Source organism: Haliotis rufescens, unplaced genomic scaffold, assembly GCF_023055435.1.
Source record: "Haliotis rufescens isolate VD_foot unplaced genomic scaffold, xgHalRufe1.0.p SCAF_8, whole genome shotgun sequence".
NCBI lineage: Eukaryota > Metazoa > Mollusca > Gastropoda > Lepetellida > Haliotidae > Haliotis > Haliotis rufescens.
In genome coordinates this window covers 48,835,794-48,861,031 of record NW_025964372.1, presented here as the reverse complement: position 1 = coordinate 48,861,031, position 25,238 = coordinate 48,835,794, and the positions used below count along the sequence as shown (strand labels likewise).

Below are 25,238 nucleotides of genomic sequence, written 5' to 3'. Positions count from 1 at the left end.
TCCCCTGGCCCCAGACAAACAGTATATCTCCTTGTTGTCAGGCTTGTCCCCCAGACAGCTACAACATGCCAATCACATGATGATTCACTGAGTAATTGTTTCCTGTGACAAATTATTGGATGGTTGTGATTACAAAGAGAACATGCGGCTTGTTACTCATGTGACCATCAATCAAGATTTGTATGTCTAATTCTTAACTTCGATCTCCTTCAGGTGGGAATTACATATGCGACATGAGTTTCTCAAAAAAGGAATTGTCGATTCAAAAACAACAACCAAAAACATGATTTATTTTCCTATCTTCTAACATTACTGATGTGGAGTGTATAATGTAGCATTAGTTGTGGTGGTCCGTTGACATTCTGCTGGATGCTATTGATCGCTGTGGGAGATGACAGCTGATGAGGATGGGAGATAAATGTTATAATGACACTGATATTGAACAGTAGGAAATATGTAATATATACCATCCCGTGTGTTTTCTTGTGTCCTTGGCAGGGGTCATAGGTCATTGCTTCATCACAGGGTCCTCGGGTCATGTTTTGTTTGTTTGTTTGTTTGTTTGTTTGTTTGTTTGTTTGTTGTTTACCACTACTGGTGTAGTGGTAGAGCGTCCACCCGGAGAGCGGAAGGTCCGGGGTTCGATCCCCTGTGTGTCGCTCGGCATTAAGGGGCTAAAACAAGGACTGGTCGGCTCGGAGTCAGTATACTGTGTCTGAGTGGGGTATTCATGTTAAACTGCGGCATGGTATCTCAGTGAGCTAGCATTATGAATCGGCATCAGTCCGGACTAGTACAAGCCGCCACACAAACACACACACGATCATGCATGTTGCTATATAAGTGAAATAACCTTGGACGCGACGTTAAACCCAATTTCACCTGTTTAACACTGCACTTAACAGTATTCAATCTGTATGATGGTGGTCTGAAAATTACCGAGTATGGACCAGGCAATTCAGTGACTGATATTGTGAACAACGACGACACAACAACAACCAAATCACGGAGTCTGACCACCCGATCCATTTTGTAATCTCTTACAACCAGCATAGGCTTTTGGGAACCTATTTTAACCACGGAGAGACCAGCATTGCTATAATTGTGAACTAGATGTCCTTAAACAATGATTTGCTCCTTTATAAAAATGTATATGTTCTTAAAGCAGTGACTGAAATATTGAAAAAATTATTATTTTTATGTTGACAACTCTATCAAAATATGGCCTCTACCTTCTCGTCACATTATGAAAACAGAATAATTAGATGTTATAAAAAGTCATGTGTCAACATGAAGTTCTTCTGTGATGGGACATTGTGATTGTGTTAGATGTAAGGGACATAACTCCTTCCGTCTTCAAGTATGAGAAGCATGCTGTAGCAGTGTTGGTGGTAGAGCACCCTGCCCTGTGACTCACTCAAAATGAATGACTTTGTTTTCCTGTTTATTTTGAATAATTGCTTGAAGAGAAAATGAAACTCATTTGATTAGAAATAATGACTCTTTTCAAAAGAATTTTGTAAAATATTATTCATGGTACATATTGAGGAATATTTATGACATTTTTGAAGTTATGATTTTGTTGTCATATGCTGTGGCCATTCGATATTCATTTTCTATGGCAACATTTATATAATTGTAGATCTCCCACAATATGATTATGACATTGGTGTCAAAAATGTTAAACTTTCTCAGGAATTTCTTGTAGACCTGCGACTTTTGACAGAAGAATGTATGTCTACTATGAACATAAAAAAAATTGTTTTTTCAAACTTCCTATGTATGTTGGTTTTCAAGGTCAGATCTATTTTTGCATTGCTGATGCTCAAAATATTCCATTTTAAAAATGTCTAAATAAACTCCAACTGACTTGGAGCAGGACAAGTAAACACATTGTCACGACAGTCTGAGCTCTAGGTCAGGAGACAACGAGACACGCTCCCACCTTCCTAGCTCCCTGATTCTATACTCGGAATAGGAAGTCAGTAGTTCCACTTTGTGGCTGAAAGAGGTTGTTAGGTGCATAGCATCTGTGATCATTATTATGTCTGTCATGTTGACCCTGGTCATGTAGTTGGTGCTGAATAATGCATGGGTGTGGTACTAGCGGCCAGACAGCTGCTTCTCCCTATTGTAAATCATTCAGTGCGTAATGGAACACTCTAAACATGTGCTGCTTTGTCGTAGGTAACAATCATACAGAATGGAGGTGTGATGAACTTGACAGCTGGTTTGTCGTGAATAGGAAGATGGGTTGTTGTGTGGTGACTTCAATCAGTCAAAGAACTGGCAAATGCTTCACTCATATAATTGATGTAGTAAGTTTGTTCAATCTATTCCTGTTGTTTCTTGATATTTGGAATTTCAAGTATTTTGTTATTCATTTTACTGTTCAGACAAGTGAGTGAGTGAGTGAGTGAGTGAGCGTTTTACTGTATTATTTTATCCTAGCTGGACCTGACTATCGTGGTGGATAGTTTGAGCATATAGTCAGGGTTCGACTCACAGGACTAGTATCACATCAGTTGTAAGTGATTCCCCTCTGTCCTGCAAGGCCTTCTTTGTCTGTAACATGTGTATGTTAGGGTGGGTCCTTAATCAGGTGTGCTAACCACCAACTCTCCCCGTAAGAGAAAGAAATTAGAAAGGTCGTAGTTAAATGAAGCCCGTTTACTGTTGACCTATTCTGCTTTCAGAACTTGACCATTGGCAAACCAGTGGTCGATGGTGTGAGCACACTGTAAGGAGACACAGACACATATTTAAAGTTCTATCTATGGTTAGGCTATACAGATGAGGAATTGACGAACCAGTGGTTGATGGTGTGAGCACACAGTAAGGACACACAGACATTTATTTATGAATCTCTCCATGTTTAGGCGTTACAAATAAGGTATTGCCAACCAGTGGTTGATAATGAGAGCTCATTGTAATAACAGGACACACAGACATTTATTTATGAATCTCTCCATGTTTAGGCGTTACAGATAAGGTATTGCCAACCAGTGGTTGATAATGAGAGCTCATTGTAATAACAGGACACACAGACATTTATTTATGAATCTCTCCATGTTTAGGAGTTAAAGATAAGGTATTGCTAACCAGTGGTTGATAATGAGAGCTCATTGTAATAACAGGACACTTATAAACCTATTAGGCATTATAGATTTTCATATCGACCTATGGTAACATGACTATTCATTTCCACTCCCGGCTGATTGCTTCCAGAAACTGCCTTCTTGCTGCTATGATATTGCAGCCTGTTGTACGAGAGTGCTGAGATTTCATCTTTTATGTGCAGGTGCTTAACCAACATTGGGAACAATTTCAACATATGCCCCGCTTATGATTGATCAATGTCTGAATGCCAGGATTCTTGTCACTTTTATCTATTTGTGTTGGGCATGAGAGCAGGTCTTCTGGAGGGCGAGGTTCGTGGCCAGGAGCTGATTCCTCAAGACATGGTATGAGCATGTCGACTTACTGCCGCCTATTGATTGGGATGGAGAGGTAGTGGCTGGTCTTGGGGCCAGGATTCATATGGGAAGAGGGAGGGGAGGATTTTGGATTGTACAGCAGCCAAATGAATATTGTTTGGTGCTGCAGTCTGGAGTGTCCATGGTATGGTATGAGACTTGAAATAGTCAAATCTTGGCCATGCAAACCGGTGGTTGATAATATGAACAAGAATACGCTGTGTTGGTGTGTTATGACACAGTAAGCAAGGTGGGCAGTGGGGTAGCTTAATGGTTAAAGCGTTTCGCTTCTCACGCCAAAGTCCCAGGTTCCATTCCCCTCATGGGTATATCCATTTCTGGTGTCCCCCGCCGTGATATTGTTGGAATATTGCTAAAACCAGCGTAACACCTCACTCACTCACTCACTCACTCACTCACTCACTCACTCACCCCACTCACTCACTCACTCACTCACTCACTCACTCACTCACTCACTCACTCACTCACTCACCAAGGGCGGTCAGGTAGCCTAGTGGTAAAAGCGTTCGCTCGTCACACCAAAGACCCGGGTTCGATTGGGTACAATGGGTACAGTGTGAAGCCCATTTCTGGTGTCCCCCACCGTGATATTGCTGGAATATTGCTAAAAGTGGCGTAAAACTATACTCACTCACTCACTCACTCACTCACTCACTCACTCACTCACTCACTCACTCACTCACTCACTCGGCAGTAAGCAAGGTAGGGTAACAGATGAGGCAATGGAGTGGTGATGCGGTAACAGTGGCAAGGATACATTGACATGGGTTACTCCTGCTCCCCATCCTCTCACACCCACACCCAAAGACAGACAGACACAGACAGATATACACAGACTGACAGACAGACAGACACACAGACAGACACCCTCAATGACTCCTGGCTCTGATCACACATGTGTTTCAGCATCTGGACTACCTGCAACATGAATGTTTTTGCCAAGGATAACATCGGCCAGGAATCCATCAGAGAGTGAAAGGAAATGAAAGAATTGATTTCCCACCCTGAAGTCTGGGGCAAGTTGAGAGGTTATAATGTCTTGTTTGAGATGCTTCACAATCACTTATTTATGGGGTTGTTCTGTCTGTGTGCTGCAACAAGATGTTGGTAGTAGGGAATACTTGGTCTACACTGGTAACTTGATGGAGCTGCCACCTCTCCCTCAGCTGGCCCTGGCTGGAGGTTGTCTGTCCTAGATAATGGTGGTAGAGATAATGGACAGCAGACATGGAAAAAACCAATGTGGTTATGATGGACACTGAGATTTTTTAGAGCAGTAATACAACGTACAACATTGTTTAGGAATGATGATGCACAACCAAGTCATCGAGGCGGACCACAAAAACAATTTTGTGACGAGAAATGTAGATAGTAGGGGACTATTCTTACCTTGAAACTCCTCAAGAATAGGAGTCAGTGAATGAGTGAGTGAGGATGGAATTTAACGCTACTTTGAACAATATTCAAAAACAGAAGTTGTAATAAACATGCAGACATGTTTCCAAACAACTAAGTTATGCAGTATGCACACTCTGCTGTGTGTCACGCCAAGGTCAGATGTGTGTCACGCCAAGGTCAGATGTGTGTCACGCCAAGGTCAGATGTGTGTCACGCCAAGGTCAGAGTTGTGACACAGGAGGAAGCTTCTCCCATATCAAGAATCAAGAATTTTTATTGTACTGAACACCCTCGTAGGGCAGGGTACAGACTATCTACATATGAACATGTATATAATTATAGATATGAAAGGTATATATATATATGATGTACATTATGTATAGAGGCATTACATGTTATTTCATTTACATCATATAAACATTTATGTATATTAGGATATTGCTGGCAGCGTACACTTAGTTGAATTGAATATAATAGAATTTTCTCATGGCCTCAGCTTGAACATGTGGTATATAGTCCGGGCAACAAGACTTGACCATTCTTTTGGTGGATTCATAAGTGTTTCCCATATGTCAGTGTGTGACAGGTGGGGGACGGACATGACAGCCCTGCTGCTCTTTAAAGATCCTATAGATTGTAAGCTGATACTTCAGCCGAGCAGGAAAATTGCTTCAAAACTTTCCATATTTTGGTATCATTTTGATATCATAGATTTGTGTCAAAAGTAGTTGTGGTTTATCGATCAGGATTTTAGATCTAAATGTTAATATCTGAGTTCTGAAATATGTTGCAAAATAAGCTGTATTCCTCAGTGAAGAGTTGCTTCTGTGGGTTATGTCCGATACTGATCCTCTCATTTCATTATACAAGGCAGGGACATATGTAACTATGTGTATGTGTCGCCTGTCACGTCAAGTATGTGGACTTCGCTGACACTGCATCACACTAGTATTGATGGGCGTGATACATAGCTGTTTGTCATATTACCAGCACTGCAGGAGTTCCCAGCAGACACTAGTTGACCTACATGGGGATTGGCTGGCTGCAATAGAACTAAACAGACACTAGTTGACCTGGGGATTGGCTGGCTGCAATTGAACTAAACAGACACTAGTTGACCTACACAGGGATTGGCTGGCTGCAAAAGAACTAAACAGACACTAGCTGACCTACATGGGGATTACGTTCAGACATAAAATTGCAACAAAACTTAACACTAATGTCCAGCTGTGTGCTCTGATTTGGCAGCCTACCAAGCCCCTGTGCATCAAGTTGCCCATATGGAGATGTATGTGTACGTAGACATCAGACTCTTGCCACTGACAGAAGCAAATGAAGATGGATATTCCTGGTCCGACCCAGGGACCAGGTGCTTCCATTGTCCATCCACCTGGTAATCTGGCTCTTTGGCAGTGAGATCCATCAGGGGACATTATTGTTGTCTCAGATTGGCAACGTCGGGCAACCAGATACAGTTGTTGAACCAGGAATGGCTTTAAAGAATATTGACATAGCTACCAGATATCGGGATGGAACTCAGGCTCTCCTCTAGACAGATTACCTGATGCAAGATTTGGGCTTTCTTCTCAGTTGATAACATTGACATATCCTATCTATCAGAGAGCATGATCTGTGTTTTCAATTTGGGATGATAGTTTGAAGAAGGGAAATTGTGTTCGGGTGTTTCTCCATATAAGTTTGGTTAATTCATAAAATGTGTCTCCGTACTGGCTGTATTTGACAACAAGTCTTTCTCTGGAAATGAACTGGATTGTCCTCCTGTGGGTACATGCAGATGGTGATGGTGGTCTTGGGACGTGGGGTGGACTGGCGATTCAGTTGATGGGACGTGTGGGGGATTGGCGATTCAGTTGATGGGACGTGTGGTGGACTGGTGATTCAGTTGAAAAATACTGGCTGCAGTAAGTCTTGAAAATAAGTATTGCTAGGCACTTCAGGAGGGTTTGGGATGGAGGTGGGGGGGGGGGGGGGGGAGTCATGTAATGTGACTGTGAGATATCAGCATATTATATCTGTTTTAAGATGGGGAGGGTGGTGGATTGTGTTAGGGATGGGGTTGAGAGGTTAGAAGTCAGGGTTGTGGAATTGGGAGGGAGGGGGGTGTTGAAGAGGGAGGGGGTGGATTGTGATAGGGATGGGGTTGAGAGGTTAGAGGTCAGGATGGTGGAATTGGGAGGATGGGGTGGTGGAATTGGGGGGTGGGGATGGTAGATGGGGAGGGAGGAGATTGTGATAGGAATGGGGTTGAGAGGTTAGTGGTCAGGATGGGGTGGGGGGGTTAGAGGTAGATGGGGAGGATGTGGAAAATGAGGTTTGGTGGGAAGGGGTGGTGGACAGGGAGGGGAGGGATACTATATAAAGTTGAGAGTGTTTGATGAACAGGGATGGTAGATGGGGAGGCTTGAGCATATACATAACATGCTATTGAGACCCCATTTCTAGTAGGACTTCTGGAGGTACTAACAGATGCCTCATGTGTCTGCTGTGGGACGAGGGTATTGATTAAATGACATTGTAGGGGATTAAGATGTGTGAGAAATTCATTAAAGTCGAAACACCATTGCAGATGTAGCAATGGCTGGAGAATGAGCCTTGAGAATGAAACATGCTATTCAGACATTCTTGGGGAAAAAAGAAGAGAGGTTTCAATTTAGGAAAGTTTCTGCCTGAAGATGGGAAAGTTAGTAGTTGTTTTCATTGAAGTAGTTTGTATCAATGAAGTTAGTATCAGTGAATAACTCTTGATGTTCTAAAAAAACCAATTAATAGACGGTTATGCAGTGTTGTGACTATTCAAACTCAAACGGTAGCCAATAAGATTCCCACTTTGAGTGAACAAATTAAACATGATGAGTGACTCTTGAAAAAATGGTAAATCAATTGGCGCCAGTGGTTCTATGGAAAAGTTTCAGACTGGTTTGGTTGTGTTTGGCCATTGAAGCACTTAGGGAAAATGACAGGAAATCTTTCCCCAATTATGTTTGGAAGTATTGTTGCATAACACATGGAGCTTGAGGTGGACTGGAAGTGACATGGGCAGCATGTAGGGATTAGCCGTATCAAATTGACTGGGTCTCAGTTTTCAATCAAATATTTCCTCCATCATGTAATTATGCTATTGTTGGCGCTGGGGAGGTGGAATAAGTTCCTGGGTATGATTTCTGATATGAAGAGAAGTCGGAGCGGCATGACTAAAATTTTTTGTGGATTCTTGTTACCGAGCACAGATCAATAGGAGAGAATAGAGTTGGATACGTGCGTTACTACCGCAGAGTGTTGGATACGAGTGATATTGCCCACAGACGATGTTGGGACGGAAAGTCTGGGGGTTCCTGGAACTAGTTTGGTCAGGAAGGCTGATGGGAATGTATCAATGATGGATGGAGGGGGAGACAGTTGAAAGGGAGGTGAAATGTTTCAAGGATGTGCCTGGACGCCCAAGTCGTGACATTTGTGTCCATGTGTCTAAGAAACCTGTAGGTAGCCTCAATGTCAGTGTGCCTGTGGAATCCTGACTAATGACATATTGGTCAAAGTATTATGTGCTGAAAGGTGTGAGAGTCCAGGAATATATAGGGTGTGTTGATACAGTGTTATTCTCGCAGCGAGGCAGGTGGGGCGAGAGTGTTCCAGGGATCAAGGTTATCATGGCAACGCATGCTTCAAGAATAGGCGGTTGCAAGGAAATATGGACTGTTTTTGTTAAGGCAGGACTCGATATCTAACTGGAATCAGAAACAAGACAATTGGCATGGGAAACTTGGTATTGATGTATAATGAATGAAAAAAACTGATTGGCCCTAACAGAATTTCTGCTGAGTGGGCAAATTGCAGTTCATTTGAATTTGATAGATTTCAATGATACAGAGTCTGTTGAGATCATATCTGGACAGTCAGCTTCATCTTCCGACTGCGTGCTTGAGTGAGTCCTGTTGTGTAGCAAGGAGGGAAACGTATTGGGAACATTGGAGGATAACAACTCAATTCCTCGGAGGATAACAACTCAATTCCTCAGAGGATAACAACTCAATTCCTCGGAGGATAACAACTCAATTCCTCAGAGGATAACAACTCAATTCCTCGGAGGATAACAACTCAATTCCTCGGAGGATAACAACTCAATTCCTCGGAGGATAACAACTCAATTCCTCGGAGGAAGGGGATAATTTGCTATGGATTCTTGCTGTGTGGCTTTCCATATGCCATTATGTATGGTGTATGTTTTGACATGTTGAAGGAGACTGGACAGTGGAGAACAGTTTTGTAATTGAAGGATTGAAACCTCAGTCACTCTGTAAACTCGTAAAATGTCAACTCTGTAAACTCGGAAAACATCCACTCTGTAAACTCGGAAATGTCCTCTCTGTAAACTCGGAAAACGTCCACTCTGTAAACTCGGAAAACATCCACTCAGTAAACTCGGAAATGTCCACTCTGTAAACTCGGAAAACGTCCACTCTGTAAACTCGGAAAACGTCCACTCAGTAAACTCGGAAATGTCCACTCTGTAGACTCGGAAAACGTCCACTCAGTAAACTCGGAAATGTCCACTCTGTAAACTCGGAAAACGTCCACTCTGTAAACTCGGAAAACGTCCACTCAGTAAACTCGGAAAACGTCCTCTCTGTAAACTCGGAAAACGTCCACCTTGTAAGCCTGTGAAAAGTCCACCCTGCAAACCTGAAACCTCCACCCAGTCAACCTATGAGAAGCAGAGCACTGGAAGAAGTGAGCAGCCTGTATGTTGCAAGTCACTGGGAAAATATTCCATCGTAATTATGTTTCATATGGCAGATTTAGTGACTTACACTGATGTGATGATGAGGGAGATGTTTATAGAATAAATTAGATAAACAGCCTTAAAAACAGATAGTGTTTACAAGGGCGGTAGGTATGATGAGAATAGTATAATATGATGTGAAATACGAAGTGGTTCCTGCTATGTGATAATAAGCTGTATTGCCTAAGTCTTCCAAGTGATTTGTTGCCAGGAAATATGATGGCATTGGGCCAGATTGACTGACAGTTTTCTCAAGTGTAAGATTTCTGTGGGTAAGGAGAAATTGAGGCTGTCTTACATAAGTGTTGTCAGTAAAGAGGAATTGAGGCTGTCTTACGTAAGTGTTGTCAGTAAAGAGGAATTGAGGCTATCTTACGTAAGTGTTGTCAGTAAAGAAGAATTGAGGCTGTCTTACGTAAGTGTTGTCAGTAAAGAGAAATTGAGGCTATCTTACGTAAGTGTTGTCAGTAAAGAAGAATTGAGGCTGTCTTACGTAAGTGTTGTCAGTAAAGAGGAATTGAGGCTGTCTTACGTAAGTGTTGTCAGTAAAGAGGAATTGAGGCTGTCTTACGTAAGCGTTGTCAGTAAAGAGGAATTGAGGCTGTCTTACGTAAGTGTTGTCAGTAAAGAGGAATTGAGGCTGTCTTACGTAAGTGTTGTCAGTAAAGAGGAATTGAGGCTGTCTTACGTAAGTGTTGTCAGTAAAGAGGAATTGAGGCTGTCTTACGTAAGTGTTGTCAGTAAAGAGGAATGGAGGCTGTCTTACGTAAGTGTTGTCAGTAAAGAGGAATGGAGGCTGTCTTATGTAAGTGTTGTCAGTAAAGAGGAATTGAAGCTGTCTTACGTAAGTGTTGTCAGTAAAGAGGAATGGGGGCTTTCTTACGTAAGTGTTGTCAGTAAAGAGGAATGGAGGCTGTCTTACGTAAGTGTTGTCAGTTAAGAGGAATGGAGGCTGTCTTACGTAAGTGTTGTCAGTAAAGAGGAATTGAAGCTGTCTTACGTAAGTGTTGTCAGTGAAGAGGAATTGAGGCTGTCTTACGTAAGTGTTGTCATTAAAGAGGAATGGAGGCTGTCTTACGTAAGTGTTGTCAGTAAAGAGGAATGGAGGCTGTCTTACGTAAGTGTTGTCAGTAAAGAGGAATTGAGGCTGTCTTACGTAAGTGTTGTCAGTAAAGAGGAATGGAGGCTGTCTTACGTAAGTGTTGTCAGTAAAGAGGAATGGAGGCTGTCTTACGTAAGTGTTGTCAGTAAAGAGGAATGGAGGCTGTCTTACGTAAGTGTTGTCAGTAAAGAGGAATTGAGGCTGTCTTACGTAAGTGTTGTCAGTGAAGAGGAATTGAGGCTGTCTTACGTAAGTGTTGTCAGTAAAGAGGAATGGAGGCTGTCTTACGTAAGTGTTGTCAGTAAAGAGGAATTGAGGCTGTCTTACGTAAGTGTTGTCAGTAAAGAGGAATGGAGGCTGTCTTACGTAAGTGTTGTCAGTAAAGAGGAATGGAGGCTGTCTTACGTAAGTGTTGTCAGTAAAGAGGAATTGAGGCTGTCTTACGTAAGTGTTGTCAGTAAAGAGGAATTGAGGCTGTCTTACGTAAGTGTTGTCAGTAAAGAGGAATTGAGGCTGTCTTACGTAAGTGTTGTCAGTAAAGAGGAATGGAGGCTGTCTTACGTAAGTGTTGTCAGTAAAGAGGAATGGAGGCTGTCTTACGTAAGTGTTGTCAGTAAAGAGGAATTGAGGCTGTCTTACGTAAGTGTTGTCAGTGAAGAGGAATTGAGGCTGTCTTACGTAAGTTCTGTCTGTAGAGAGAAGCTCTTAAGTTGAGCTGTGTTTCCTAAGTTCTATCAGCTGTGGTCTGCAGACGCATCAACCTTCTGCACAAGAATCATTCCTGTTTCATGACTTTAGAGTGTTGGAGGAACCTGTGAATGGAAAGGATCAGAGATTGGAGATCTGCAAATTTTCATGTTTGTGCTAATTACAGCGTGATGCTACCATTAACTGACAGGATGCAACAGGCGGATGCAAGAGATCACTCGCTCAGTTTCATGAGCCAGTAAAATTGACTTGTTCAGATTCAAAGTTGTTTTTAATCCGATATTTATGATTCAATTTGTGGGAAAGATTTGTTAAGGAACTTACCAATATCCGCTGTTTTGGAATGATTCAGTTCGCATTTCAAGGTTAATTATCATCCTTCACAAATTGAAATATTCTTCTGAAGGAGAGTTGTGTTTGGTGGAGTTTTGTGACACATGGTGGGAAAAAATGTGTGAACAATAGCTTGAAACGAGAGCTGAAGGTCGGTTCTCATCTTGAGTTTATTGCAATGGGACCAATAACAACTCCTATTTAAATATAATTGTCCAGAGCTTTAATTGGGACACCGGTTCATGATAGCCAGGCAGGGCCTGTGTGTGTAATGAGCAGTGGATGAAAGCTATGCATCAACTGATGACCTGTGTTATGTATCTTGACACATCACATACCAATGGGTGCTCTCCATTGTCGGAATTGCAACTTGTTTTGAAATGCATTTATAGAGGGATGGGAATTAAATGAAGCATATTGGTGTGTCTGATTGAAATGAAATTTTCTCTGGAATCCACCTCTCAAATCCTTGAACAGATCCCGTTGGGAATGATTTTGATGAACATGGAAATTGCATCTGTGGGTGTGACATGCATGGAGCTGAAGGTGGACCAGAGCGGATATGGTGTCGCGTTAACACTCACGTGGTCAAACTCCGGAGACAAATTTGTAAAGCTGTTCATTCACACGGAACAAAGAGTTGCATGTTGGGATTCATCGGAAAGGGAATTGTCTGCTGGTTCATCTGGATGCTCATTTGTGGTATTGAATCGGGAAAAGTTTGACATTTTTTATGTGTTTTGACACATTTAATCCATGAAGATTATTCACTGGAGAGGGGTTAAAATTAATGTTGAAAGTTGCATGCAGTCATGCCCTGGAGCAAGTGCCAAGCCAGTTAGTGTTCAGTCGTCAGGGGTTTGATTCAATCAGAACCGTCCCCAACATAAGAAACGCAACTGCATAAAGAAAACCAATGTTAATGATCAAAGAAGTGATCAAGTGAAGATTCTGGATTTGATCGTGAGTGTGTTCAGGAGGTGGTGCACTTTACCAAGATGTCTTGTGCTTGATGAATTCCAGCAGTGGAGCTACACTGGATAACAGAAAACAGAATTACGACAAAGTGACATTGATGGGCTCCCAACTCTGGGACTTGGCAGTCAACCATCACGGGGCTTCATGGGGAAAAAGAGTTCCGAGATCTTCAGAGATCTTGTAGTCTTTGGGTGTCTGGGATATGTCAGCAGATTTGGTATTGGAAGATAGCTGGGTTGGAATAGGTGGGGAGAGGGTGCTAGGATTGTGTGTGTTGATCTGGTAAGATTGAGCAAAATTGACAGGTTTCCGGTTGTCTTATAATGATCAAACAAGTGAAATGATCATGTAAATTTCTACCTTATTTATTCAAAATGTTTTATTACTCAAAAGAAGTTAAAGAACACACAACTTTTTTGTCATTTGACTATAGTTAATCTGTCTCGGCCATGATAGATTAACTATAGTGATGCACATTGAGTGTTCTTTAACTTTTTTTGGAAGTTTATATCATTTTTCCAGCTATGGGATCTTGATTGCTGACTTTCATCATGTTTGATACCAGTTTTCTGAGATGTATGTGGCATTTATTGCATTTGAAATCTCTGATTTTCATTTTCCTCCTCACGACCTCAATACATCAATGCCAAACAACAATTGTTATGCGCAAAGATGTTTGGCAAATTTGTTTTTAGATATAACTTTGTAACATGACTCACTTTTGTATATGTCAACTTGGGCTCATCTCTGTATGACTGAAATAATGCTGATGCGATGTTACGTTTGAGCTCACTCACTCACTCACTCACTCACTCACTCACTCATCAAACATCAGCATGTTTCTATGACTAGGTACAGATGAAGAACTTGCTACATGTGATCCATTGTTCTCCACTTGATGGAATACCCCAAATACACTATACACACAGCCCTACCACAGCCCTACCAAACAGGCTTCTGTGAATCAAATCCATTGACAGTTAATGTAGACAGATGCCTTGAACTGTTAGTTAAAACATAATATATGCCATCAACCTAACATTTCAAAAGAATTTGAATGAAAATCTTACAATTAATTTATGTGCCCTTAGAGGATAGGCTATTGTAGAGCCTTAAGTACTCACTCACTCTCTCACTCATTCTCTATCACTCTCTCTCTCTCTCACACTCACACACACACACACACACACACACACACACACACACACACACACACACACACACACACACACACTCCCTCTCTCTCTCTTTCCCTCCCTCTTTCTCTGTCGCTCCTTTCTCTCTTTCTGTCTCTCCTTCCCCCTCTCATTCTCTGTCTGTCTGTCTGTCTGTCTCAGTCTCTCTGTCTGTCTCTTTCTGTCTGTCTGTCTGTCTGTCTGTATGTATGTCTCTCTTTCTGTCTGTCTGCCTGTCTCTGTCTCTCTGTCTCTTTCTGTCTGTCTGTCTGTCTGTCTGTCTCTGTGTCTGTGTCTGTGTCTCCCTTTCTCTGTGTCTCTGTCTATCTCTCTGTCTCTTTCTGTCTGTCTGTCTGTCTGTATGTATGTCTCTCTTTCTGTCTGTCTGTCTGCCTGTCTCTGTCTGTCTGTCTGTCTGTCTGTCTGTCTGTCTGTCTGTCTCTCTCTCTCTCTCTCTCTCTCTCTCTCTCTCTCTCTCTCTCTCTCACATGCTCCATTTAGAAACAGGAGTTTGTTGATAAACAGGAAGTGGCAATTAGCTGTATGGGAAGACAATTGTCAGTCGGTGTACCAGGTTGTGTACCGAGTGACCTCCACCGCTATACACCAGAGGAAGCTGACTGGGCAGTGTCGTCGGTACACACGGATGACAGAGTGTCATCATTTAACTGACATGCAACAGGAGTAAACATGCAGATTACATCAAAACAACAGGAAATAACACATCCCAAGGACAAATACTTTATTTAAGAATTTTCTTTAATTTCTGTAAAAATTATATAATATGAGCCAGAAGGCAGTTATTAATTATGTCCGTAATATTTTGTTAATGTATTTTGAACTTCAATTTTATCAAATGTTACATATTCTGCTTGTACTAGTCTGGACCTATGCCAGTTTTATAGTGCTAGCCCACGGAGATACCATGCCGCAGTTTAACATGGATACTCCACTTAAACTCTGAACACTGACTCCGAGCTGACAAGTCCTTGTTTTAGATCCTTAATGCCAAACGCTAGGCAGGGTAACAACAAGTACCATCTTTTAACGTCTGTTGATTGAGTCGACCAGGGTAGATGATCTATCTGATAGACCATAGAGGTAGTCATTTTGGTCTATTGTTATGGGGATGTGTGGTAGCATAGTGGTAAGAGTGTTCACTTGTTATGCAGGACACAGTCGGTCAATTGGTTTTATTATTTAGTTTTCAATCTGTGTTAAAGAAGCTTTATTTTCTGGGCAGGAAGTGGAAAGTGAGAATGCACATGTTGTGAGTTCAGTGAGTGCTTGGGGCTGTTGTGAATGTAGTCGAAAGTCGAAAACAAGATTTAGACTTGAGAGTGACAACCCAGTGGACAAACATATATATAAGTTGTGGGTGAATATGTAAAGCAAAGATATATATCCTGACATCAATTTGAACAAATTTCAGTGTGTGTGGGTGGGCGTATGCATGTCTGGGTGTCAGACAGTTGACAGACAGACGGACATACAAATAGACAGAGAAAGCTAGTTGCCTGAAGACTTTCCGATGATAGAGCAATGGGAAATTTATTGGAATTTCACAAAACTCTATCTTATTTGTAATATTGATACCTCAAGAAATTGATGAAGTGCAGTGTTTGACCGAAATATTTGAGATGGACATTTTTACATTTTTTGCATTATCTGAACATGAAACAGATATTTGTTTTCAGATTTTAGGGGAACTGTTGGAAAATTGATAATTTGATTTGCCTGTGTTGACTGAGCAATGGTTTGTGTTTAACAAAGCAGTCTGAACGTTTTGAAACGTGAGGCAGGATATTTTTGTCACCGATATATGCCCAAACTGAGAAAACTGGCATCAAGTAATTCTTTGTTCACAAGGAAAAAGTGGAATAATTTTGTTTTTCAGAATCAAGATAAAGTAAATTCGACCCTGGATTTCAATAAACTGACGTAGACATGTTTGTGAGGGAGGTGTACCTGGTATACCATGTGTGTACCTAGCTGAGACGCACAGCATATGTAGAGCATGGACTCCCTGTGAGAGGGTGACTACATCTCTGAGTGATTATCATGAAACTAACTTGACTATATGTAGCTGAGGATGGTGATTATGGTTTAAGGAGATAAATTATGAAATATCTGATTGATGACCCATGTTCGAAGGGAGGACACAGCAGTGAAGTGTCATGTAACAGCCTAGTGCTTCGACTCAGTGTTGCAAGGCTCTGTGTTGCATGTGGATAGCAGATATGTCACTAGACAAGGAAGTTCCTTCAAATACAAGTTGTGCAGGTTTTCCTCTAGGTGTGTGTGTGTTTGTTTAAAACAATGAACAAGTCAATCATCCAGAAACAACACTGAGAACAAGTCGAGGTTACTTGCTGGAGGTCTGAGGTGCAAAGGCCTAGATTGATATGGTAGTTTGTCGAGGTGTCATCCGCAGCAGGGAGACACAAGGGACTTTGTTGTTATTTAATGATGGTTGTAAGATATGCAGCATTCAACGATTGACTGAGTTCACCAATTCTCCTTCACAACGCAGACCACAGATGACTTGCAGGACATTAAAGCTGTTCACTGTCGTGATTATTTACAATAAGCCGAGCTCGTGCTGAACAGAATCGTGCACACCAGGAGGGACAGCGCGGCAAGCTTGAGTGAACGTTAGGTGTTTGAAATTCTAGGGCGTGGTGACATAGATGTATTTGTGAAGTTCAATCCTCTCTACATGCTATATGTCATGTGGGGGGAGGGCATTATGGGTAATTAGATCTTACGTTACTTGAGCATACATGACAGGTGATAGGGAGATGTGATAAGGTGTTTATCATGCTTTGAGGGATGGATATGACCGCTTAAGCAGAGTGAAGGCGTTAAAACGTCCAATGTTTACAGTGTCAGATTACGAGAGATTGGGCCACCCCTGGGATGTGAGATGTAAAACTGATTGTGTCATGGCACAGTGCATCATGGACGTCATGGATGAAGATATGTAATAGATGGGAATGTTATGGAGCTTTGAGAAGATTGATGGTAATTAACGCTGGAGCAGGAACGATACAAGCGGTGGTTGGTTCTGTTTGTGACAATGGCAGGGAGTATAGTACTACTACCCTGTTTGATAATGATAAAGTTCCTCTTTGGGTGGAAACGGAATTTAGTGGAAAAATGTGATTGATTTTCGACTTATAAAATTCTTGGAGTATTCGGTGAGGAGTTGATTTTAGTATTGGTTATTGTAGGTTAATATAGTAAGATGTTACACGATGTAAATTGTGGAGAAGAATACTGATGATGTTGTGATAAGGGGATGATACGGAGGACTATTTCTGGAGGTGTTGTCCGTGGTCAGCTTCCCCGCCTGTTTCCTGTGTCTTAATATACACATGACTGTCACAGATACATACGTGACTGTCATCTCAAAATGTTCTGTCATCATAACTCTGTATATCCTGTAGGTAAAAGCCCCACTGATGAGAACGTCACTTTTTGATTTGTTCCCCATGTCATAGTGTAACCAGGCATGAATACATCACATAATTAATCAGTGGTAACTCTAACACAAGTTGACATCTTGGAACATCTTTTCAAGGATAGATTCATATTTTTGATAAGTAATATTCCTGTTTGGTGTTGGAGGGAGTGTTCTGTCAGGTATGGTTAATGGTGTTCTGGATTATGCTGTGCTAGTTCTTGAGGGTCGGCAGTGACAGCTTATTGATATATCTCCAGTCATATCAACCTACATTCATACCTATATTTACCTGTTACGCCAAGCGTGATTGATCACACTTTTGATGGCAACGTTGACTGTTACGCATTACTTGAATTGAAAGGAGTGGATTAACGGACGTTGTGAATTACAGGGAAAGTCGGCCTGTGACAGCTGAACATCAGTGTGTGGTCTCAATCATGACTTGATGTCACCTGTGGAGAACTGAAGGTCATGTGGAAATACTGTAACATTTCAGGGTGAATCTATTTGCCCTCGTGTGTGAGATTTGAAGTTTCTAGGATAGAATGGAATACATTTGCCCTTGTCTGTGTACTCGTACCCAGCCCAAGCGGGAAGGAACTGAGAAAAAGCTTCTCTCACCTGACCCTAACGAGGAAGCGGGAGAGATTAGCACAGGTGAGAATATACTTGTGTGTCAAGGTTTGCTGGTGTTTCCTCATAGTGTCATGCTGACCTCCTGCCACAATAGCTGCAGTGTTTAGTTTGGTAGAAAACACAACCACTTACACACTCTGCCGCCCTCGTCGGCAGAATCTAGTCCTTGAGCTGGTTGGTTTTCTCCAATACATGTCTGTAAATATCAGGCTATATCATCTTATGTCACTACATATACCTTTCTTCAAACTTAATAACTAGTTCATCCATCCATCCATCCATCTATCATCTATCCATTCATCTGTCTGTCCGTCCAGCCATCCATTCATCCATCTATCATCTATCATTCATCTGTCTGTCCATCCATCCATCCATCATCCATCCATCTATCCATTCATCTGACCATCCATCCATCCATCCATTCATCTGTCTGTCCATCCATCCATCCGTCCATCCATCCATTCATCTGTCTGTCCGTCCGTCCGTTCATCCATCCATTATCCATCCTTTCCTCTATATGTCATCCATCGATTCTTCTATCTGTCCATCCATCCTTCATTCATCTGTCCATCCATCCATTCATCTGTCATCCATCCATCCATCCATCCATCCATCCATCATCCATCCATCTATCCATTCATCTGTCTGTCCGTCCATCCGTTCATCCATCCATCCATCCATCCATTATCCATCCTTTCCTCTATGTCATCCATCGATTCTTCTATCTGTCCATCCATCCTTCATTCATCTGTCCATCCATCCATTCATCTGTCATCCATCCATCCATCCATTCATCTGTCTGTCCATCTGTCCAACCATTCGTTCATCCAATTGTCTGCTGATCTAACAATTCATCATCTTTCTGTCCGTTCATCCATCCATCATTCCATCTACCATCAGTTCACCTGTTTATTAATGAAATCATGTGCTCCATGTTCGCTACATGAAAAAATCCCCCCAAATACTCATGACCCCTACCTTATTTTGTTCAGTACACATTGTCCCCTCTTTCTCTACAATCTTCTGTTTCAACACTATTGAAAAAGCTTTCTTTAAAGATCAATTTTTAATTTTTGATATGATTTCCTGTGGAGATATTTCATTTTTTGCCTTTGAAGAAGTTATTCCTCCAGTAAGAATATTCTCTCTATATATGTAGCCAATAATACGGACAAAATGTTCTTAGCTGCAAGTAGTTTGAATTTACATATTGTTGTAACAGATTTGAAAATAACAGTGGTTTACACTTCAAACCGTCTACTTTGTTTTCATTTAAGATTGAGTGTATTATTCAAAATCCTCTTTAAATAGGGTGTGTTTGGTTGTTTTTTATTTAAAGTGGTGTCGAGGTTATCATTATTTACGTTGAGTGACCTGCTACGATCGTCAAGCTAGACAGGTGTGTAAATTGGGACAGGTATATTGACTTAGGAGAGAGTGCGCGGGAGTGTTACACTCACGATGTTGTCGGCCGAGGAGTACCGCCATTGAGGAAATACTTTATCGATTGGCCCTAATTGTCGGTGAGTATGTATATGATACGTCCACAGTGGGATGGGTGGTCGGGTTGATATGAATACAGCCGGGACTTATTGTATTTGTGTTTCCTTGTTCATGGCTTGTTTCACAAATGGGACAACGGGGTGATATATGCAGGCAGATGTAGGGTATCAGATTATATACATACGTAGTTGGAGTATAGCTAGTTTTATACAAGGTAAAAGGAGTTATCTTTGGTTCTGATTGTTTTACAGTGTTTGTGACAATATATGTACATTTTCTGAGTAATAATATATAAACAATTTCTGAGTAAATCAATACAAATCAGCTCTCAATAAAGTTTTATATAAGGTAATAGGGTTTGGGGGATAGACTTCAGTTGGAATTGATTCTCATTGTCAGGAAGAATCTCTTTGCATGTTTAACAAATTAAAACAATTTTTTAGTAGATAAATAAAAAAATGTTTTTTTAAATATAGTTTTATGTAAGGTAATAGGATTTATATTATAAATTTCGATTGTAATTGTTTCACATTGTCAGTAAGAATCTCTTTGCATATTTAACAAATTAAAACTAATTAGAATAAATTAAATAGAAATACATTTTCTTGATATTGTTTCCTTTTCAAAAACACTGTACAAGTACTGTTATCACAGCATGAGTGGTTACGTGTATTTAATACCAATACAGTTTCACTGTCCAAAATCAAGAATCTCCTCTAAATGTGCCATAAAAGTTAAAAAAACATGCAACTTTTGACACTTATTTAATACCAAGTTAGGAAAATATTAGATTGCATGACAAGTAACGCTATTGACGGTGTTTAAAGAAACATAACGCAGTTGCTACAGTTGATAGGAAACATGAGCCAGTTTGAGAAGGGAGTGAGTTTGATGAATGACGCGAGTCTGATTCATCACTGGCTGTACTGAGCGTGATCGATCAGCAATGCACACTCAGTATTTAGCCATTACAGCATCACTGGATAACGATGAAGTCAGCACCAGGACCTGATATGGGGGGGGCATGTGAAGCTAAAAAGGACATTTAATTTCTCTGAATTAGGTCAGATGTGGTGATAATAAAGATGTTTAAGGTCAGCTGTTAAGTATTGGTGATAGATATAGCTTCTAGTCGGGCTGTTATGGAAATAAGCCCTTGGCACTGGTTTCCGGGGATACGAGGAGGTTTTAATGTAGCTGCTTCATGTTGAGGTTAAGTGATTACTTGTGCAATAAAGATGTCTCTCTTATATTTGAATGTGCTGTGAGTGATAATGTGAATGAATGATAGCATTTCTCAAGCATGATTAAACAAATTGAAGGGGGTCTCTTTTGGGGTGAAACTCTTCTCGTCTTTATTTAAGGACAAAATGCTTCCAGGATTTGATGTTGTTGTAGCAGAATAACCCCATCTTCATTCTGAATAATTGAATTAGCAGCTGAATAATATTTCTCAATTCTCAAAGTAAATAATAGGTTTCCATATTTCTTTATTAGAAAAATTATAATAAATGTCAAGGTGTATTTTTATTGTCATGTCAGATGCAGAAATTTGTAAACCTTTGACTTTGATAAATTAACAATTTCTTAAGCTGGTGGCTTCAGCCCCAGTAAAACAAGTGATGAATGTGTCACCCTGATTAGTGGGAGAGTGATGGAGGAGAGGGTCGGGTCATGGTGAGGCTGGACAGGGGTCAAACAGGGATATTAAGGATCAAGAATGGCTATTGTACAACCACCCACTGGGGACAGGGTACAACACCAGGCCTGTTGTGTTGCACAGTGGTCCGAACATGGTTGTACAGATCACGGAGGCATGAACACATGATGTTTGTTTTTGTTTGTTTATTGTTTAATGCCGCACTCAGCAATATTCCAGCTATATTCCGTTGTGTAAATAATCGAGTCTGGACCAGACAATCCAGCGATTGACAACATGAGCATCAATTCACGTAGTTGGGATACAATGACATGCATCAACCAAGTCAGCGAGCCTGACCACCTGATTCTGTTACGACCTCTTGCCTCTTGCAAGTCATTTCTTACGACAAGCATAATCGCCTTTTACAGCAAGCATGACTTTCTGAAGACCTATTCTAACCCGGATCTTCAAGGGCCTAACACATGATGAAAAACATGGCATATGATTATAGAATTTCTCAGGTTACCCAGTTTGGGCTCTTATTGAGGTTTCTGCTAAACATTGTCCCAGCGGGGATAGTTTGGCCAGGGGGAGCCAGGGTCAAGTACAGTGTAGCCATTTATCACTCCATATCACCTACTTGTACAGCTTGTGTTGGCTGGATGTCCAGTGGGAGGTTGTGGGGATGCGGTACTGTCCAGTTGATGGGGAGGATATGGATGTTATAACACAGACACAGACATACAGTTGGCACACACATGACCACTGGCCCTGCTACTGTCCAGTTGATGGGGAGGATATGGATGTTATAACACAGACACAGACATATAGTTGGCAGACAGATGACCACACTGGCCCTGCTACTGTCCAGTTGATGGGGAGGATATGGATGTTATAACACAGACACAGACATATAGTTGGCAGACACATGACCACACGCCCTGCTACTTCATATTTAGTATGTCCTCTGAATGTCCAAACTGGGTTCAAATGTAATTTCCAACCATACTGCTTTAGGGGCTGGTGACATGACCCCTTTTGGAAACCATACCTTGTGTGTTATAGATATATGGAAAGCTTTTGGAAATGTGCAGTCAATAATATTACTGAAATATATCCAAACCACCAAAATTTAATAATGACTTTATAGCCATTTGAAATTATGAATGAATAAAACGTTTCAGTGATTTTTAACTATCAGTGACCCTTTATACTTCAAGACCATTGTCGAAGTCTTAACAGTAATACAGACAAATAAAGGCCAGGGTTGGAAAATGGGACAAAGAGTTAAAAAAACAGAAAGTCCATGAGCATTCATTTAAGTATTTAAGTGTGCGCAGAATGTTTCCCCAAGTTCCAAATTCTTTTTTTAGCTCCATGGGATATTAGTTCCGTGACTGGGACCTAGAAACTGGTAATTTGACCTATTTCCAAGGGATTTATCTGGGTAGTTCCGATACGACCCTAATTCCACCGGCTGTCCTGTGGGTATGAATATATGGCTCAGCTTCGTCATTTTTGACGTTTCGATTATCAGGTTCCTGTGAGTTTCACCCTTAACTGCTTGCCTGGGCCAGCATGACTCTTATTATTTACAGGCTGCCGTGATGTGGCTGGAATATTGCTGATTGGCATAAAACAACACTCACTCATTCACACTACTTTAAGTTTCAACTGGAACATAGATAACATGTTTATGGATGGCGGGTCACATGACTTGACATGGAGGCCCATCGACATGGTTAGACAGAAGGATAGTGTAGACCAATGAACAGCCTGCATGGTTAGGAAAACCTCAAATCAGAGTTCTTCCAAGAATACAATTCCAGCTTAGTGTACTTTACTGTTGCCTTTACATGAGACTAACATATAGTGAAATCATGATTTAGCCTTATAAACGTTTGCACAACTCCGACAGGACTGTGCTGAAGTCTGATGTTGATCACTGTGTCAGTCTGTAAAATGTCACAGCCCGAATCAGTTGGTGTGAAGATCAGCTCTCCTACCAAGGGGCACCTGTGAAGTGACAGAGACATCTGCATGGATGGTTCCATCGACTAGCTGACTGTGCTGTTCATCGACTGCTTCAGGTGGACAGTGGCTGCACAGTGGACTATAACAGATATATTGACCACTTGGGATGTATTTGCCGAACATTTTACATGTGCTTCACTGACCTGACAATGTCCAAACATTTGTTTGTTTTGTTTGTTGGCTGTTAAACACAGCACTCAGCAATATTCCAGCTATATGACGGCAGTCTGTAAATAATCGAGTCTGGTCCAGACAATCCAATGATTGTTATTATGAGCATCCATTCATGCAAGTTTGATATGATGACATGCATCAACAAAGTCAGCAAGCCTGACCATCCAATCCCGTTAGTCGCCTCTTACGACAAGCATAGTCGTATTTTACGGCAAGCATTGGTTGCTGAAGACCTATTCTAACCTGGATCTTCACGGGTCCGACCATTCTGAAAACAGTTTATTGTCAAAAAGTTAGTATGCTGAAATTACAATTCATTTTGTGTGAAAAAAAGGTCTGTGTTGAATAAAGGCTTGAATGAAGATTAAATCTTGAAACAAGTCAAATGTTCTCTTTCTGTGTAAGTGACAAGTCAAAGATCAAATAAATAAAGATTAAGTAGAAAGTTGAAAAGCAAGATTGACAAGTATGATTTCACTCTTAATTGATAAATTGTTCTATTAGACTTTGCTGTAGAGTCCGAGATTCCCTTAGGTGATAACCAAATTATAGGGGGTTGATATCAGTGATATCGCAACCCCAGATTCCATTATTCCCGGTGCTGAGGATGATGGAGTGCCACCCCTGATGTGCCTGTCTCCCAGAGGTCACGTCTAGGGGGACACTTGGCTTGATGTTGATGGAACAGTGGCTTGAGACTGCTGGGAGCCTGGGCTATGTTGTGAGGGTAATATTACAAAGGTATTTGTCAGTTGGGGGGCCATAAACTACTGATGTATGGTGGGAGCTACTTGACTTGCGGCAGTTTGTCATATTACAAGGAAACTCGGCTACTACTTATGTCAATATTTCATGTTATTTGTGTTGCCATAAATAACACTAAAAGAATTACCGAATGAACTCTTTGAGATGTTAATTGATTTATTTTTAGGGAATTTGATATCAGCATTTGGTATACGTACTTTGTGTGTGTGTGTGTGTGTGTGTGTGTGTGTGTGTGTGTGTGTGTGTGTGTGTGTATGTGTGTATAGTGTTTGATGTTTGTAATAAAGGGAAATAACTCCTGAGTGTTTGTTTTAGAGACACAGGCTATAATTGAGGTAGTCATCTCACAAATGACCAAGTCTGTAGAGAATTTCACATGTGTGTCTTTTGATATTCTAATATCCTAGAGTTTTTAACTTTTACCAACAAGTGTTGATATATTTTATATCAAAAGATGAGGATGAGGTTCTGTTTATCATCCAACATCATTCTTCCAACTTTTTCAGTTTGTAGACAGTAATCATCTTCCCGAGTCAAGGGCGTTAACTGACTGTAAAAGTCCAGTTACCAACCTTGTCGAACTAGGCTGGATAATCAAAGTCTTTGTTGTAATACTACGGGTCTTACTTCACGTAGTGCATCATATCATGTGAGCACATAAGGAACATGAAAACATTCGGAAAATAACTGTTGACACTAAGTTTTTGAATGTAAAAAAGTGCGGCTCACAAGCTTCAGTGACTCACATTAGTGATGTCATTTGATTGTGATGTCATGGTAACCAGTGATGTCATAATGGTCTGCAAAGCGGTGATCCGACCCTAGCGATATCTCCTGTGGAGGCCAGTTTTTGAATGATAAAGTAAATTGTCAGTTACAACAAAGGCAGTTCCAATCCCCCCAGAGTGACAGTTAACATAACATATTGCTTTAACGAAGAACAAACCTTTTAAAAAGAGGTGATTAGGCAGCGCTGTTGGTGGTGTAAAAAATTTACTTAATTTTTTTTCTGTTTATGGAAATCAA

General features: G+C 41.0%; 1 protein-coding gene across 17 annotated transcripts in view; it reads left to right on the top strand.

Moving 5' to 3' along the window:
- Nucleotides 1–25,238, top strand: part of LOC124115140 (ras GTPase-activating protein nGAP-like) — a 313,251-nt gene that overhangs the window by 169,071 nt on the left and 118,942 nt on the right. The window contains exons 1-2 of one of the 17 annotated variants that reach the window (XM_046475991.2): nt 15,449–17,016; nt 17,850–18,115. The exons of 15 other annotated variants lie outside the window; for them this stretch is intronic. In XM_046475991.2, the coding sequence (XP_046331947.1) occupies nt 18,004–18,115 (112 nt within the window). In that variant the 5' untranslated portion in view covers nt 15,449–17,016; nt 17,850–18,003. Of the gene's footprint in view, nt 1–15,448; nt 18,116–25,238 lie in introns of those variants that run through there. One more of the 17 variants, XM_048388914.1, reaches the window with a different exon arrangement.